This window comes from Thermobia domestica, chromosome 5 (genome assembly GCF_964235325.1).
Source record: "Thermobia domestica chromosome 5, izTheDome1.hap1.1, whole genome shotgun sequence".
Classification (NCBI taxonomy): Eukaryota; Metazoa; Arthropoda; class Insecta; order Zygentoma; family Lepismatidae; genus Thermobia; species Thermobia domestica.
The window spans coordinates 98,483,562-98,486,065 of record NC_137458.1 but is presented as its reverse complement, the minus strand read 5'-3'; the positions used below and the strand labels follow the sequence as shown (position 1 = coordinate 98,486,065).

The 2,504-nt window shown below is 40.6% G+C and overlaps 1 protein-coding gene across 1 annotated transcript; it reads left to right on the top strand.

Moving 5' to 3' along the window:
• Nucleotides 1–1,783: 1,783 nt before the first annotated feature.
• On the top strand, nt 1,784–2,254 carry LOC145685180 (uncharacterized). The gene has a single exon (XM_081757534.1). It carries the CDS (start codon nt 1,784–1,786, stop codon nt 2,252–2,254), a length of 471 nt encoding a protein of 156 aa, XP_081613660.1.
• The last annotated feature ends 250 nt before the right edge of the window (nt 2,255–2,504 follow it).

Below are 2,504 nucleotides of genomic sequence, written 5' to 3'. Positions count from 1 at the left end.
AAGTACTCTTCGTAACATGGGGGCCGCGGTGGCACAGTGGTAGAGCGTTCACCTCTGGTGCTAGGGGTCCCGGGTTCGATCCCAGCCCCCCCCCAAGTGAACTTTGTGGTGGACAAACACTCTGTGCGTGAGTTTTCTCGGGGTTCTCCTGTTCCCTACCACTTTATTCATTCCAACAGTTCATTCATTACTCATCATCATCGTCCCCTTAACCTAACCGGCATAACGTGCGATGTAAAACTCAAGAAGATCATTTCACTTGTCTTCGTAACATGCTTCTAGCGATATATAACTGGATCTCTAAACAATGATATTCATATCCAATGCAAACACTGTTTTTATTCAACTTTAACTTTTAGCTTAGTACTAAGGCGAGAATTATGTTCTATGTCTTACCTTGCAGCATCCTTTTACACATGGAAAAATTATTTACGTACGTGGAGGAAATGTTCCTTTGCATATGGAGAGTTAAATGACAAATAAGCATGTGCTGACATTAATACAAGATTTCGAAATATTGTATCGTTATGTGTTTCAATTAATGCTGCTTTTTCCTAGACTTGGTACCAAATCTTATATTTAAAAGAAGAAAAAGCACATCTCAATTTTTTTCCCGATTCCAAAGGTTGGCTTGGAGGTTCGAACCTAGTTTATTTTTTTCCAAGATACCCAAAGGTGGACATATAAAGTCACCAAATAGAAATAAAGAGTGCTTCTTAGGTTTATGAGACAGAATGTACCAAAATTAAAACATGCAACAAATCGCAAGTAAGTTATTTGTGCTAGAAGATTTCTGATTTTAAGATACGAATATTCTTTGATGTATTTCTTTAAATTCATTATAGATGCCACATTGAAGTAGACTTTTGAATGAAATAAGACTGTGTCGTATTCACTAATTGACATTATTAGATACCTCATTTTATTTGAAAACATCACTTTGTGTTGTTGAATATACAATGGAAACTATGATTTAAACAACAAACACAGACAGCTGTATGACAAACATTGTCATTATTTAAAACAAAGCTATAATACTCATTCTCCACAATGCGTACATTTCCTATTGGTACTTTCCTATTATTTACCGTTGAAATATGTCGCTATTGTGAAGACCTATTGCTAATCTTAGTATATTACTTCATAAGCAATCTGGAGTTGAGAAAGATAAGAAGAAAAATATAATTGGATGACCAACAGCTTTTCCAGAACAGTTAAAGTTTCTCCTACGTTCCCAGGATTATTATATTTCTTTTTTAGTGCGCAACCCTATAAGCATAATGGTTCTTTTCTCTCTTTTTGATTTAGGAAGTACAATTTTGTACATAATGCCATTTTTTTCGGATTTATGAAAAGTGTGCCACAGTACAGCGGAACAAGTATTAGACTGAAATAGACAATGCAAAGAATTTCCTATGCAAGTTTATATCTATTACATTTACATAATTTAAGTCGTTATGTTTCAGACTCTGCATAAAATACTCAATGACATTATTCTATTTCAAAGGCATATATATATTGATATGCGTATGATAGCTGCAGACTATGAAAGCATTAACCCAGGCCCGTGTTGGGATACTAACGAGAGCGGTGGACAAGTCTACCGAAAGGGCGCTGCTCCCCGGGCAATAAATTCGCCACCCCAGCGCGAAAAAAGGCTGCGCCGGCAAACAGGTACAGATGACGTATTGGTCGAATCACATGGCCAAACGTGCTCGAGGCAATCAGAGGGCATTACTGTGGAGTGATACAGAACCGATCGAAGCGGTGTGTGTGTGGCAAGATGGGAAAGAGCGTGGACGTGACGGAGTGCCAAAAAGATGCAATCGTGTTTGGCTGTGTCCTTGGCCACACAGTGATGGAAGTTGCCCGATTTGTTGGTGTTTCGCGGCGGACTGTTCAACGTGTATATAAGCAGTGGTGTAAAACACGACGCCAGAACTGTGGTCGAAAAACGATCTTTACAGATCGGTCCCGAAGACGGATGTCCAAGCTTGTGAATCGAAATATCTTCCAAACCCGTCAGGAATTACTGCAGTCCATGAGTGCAGGCCCAGTCCAACCTGTCAGCGAGAGAACATTGCGACGGGAACTGTATGCAATGAACATATGGAGTCGGGTACCTCGCAAAAGGCCACTGCTCACACAAGTACATAAAGTTGCTCGTCTGCAGTGGGCCAATAATCATCAAAAATGGACAGTAGCAGACTTGTTATATGGTCTGACAATCACGAGTTTGCCTGTATTCGAATGACGCCCGGCGTCGTGTCCACCGACGGTCACATGAAGCTTTTCACCCGCAGTGTGTGGAAGGTTAGATGCAGACCGGGGATGGGTCTGTCTTGTTCTGGGGGTGTTTTTCGTACTATGGAGTGGACCCACTCATTGAGGTGTCTACGAGCATGAACAGCACGTTTATTTGAACATCCAGGACTAGCATGTGTTGCCCTTCAGTCACTTTCTTTGGGATGACTTTGCTATAGAATTGCCCAATTTTCAACTCG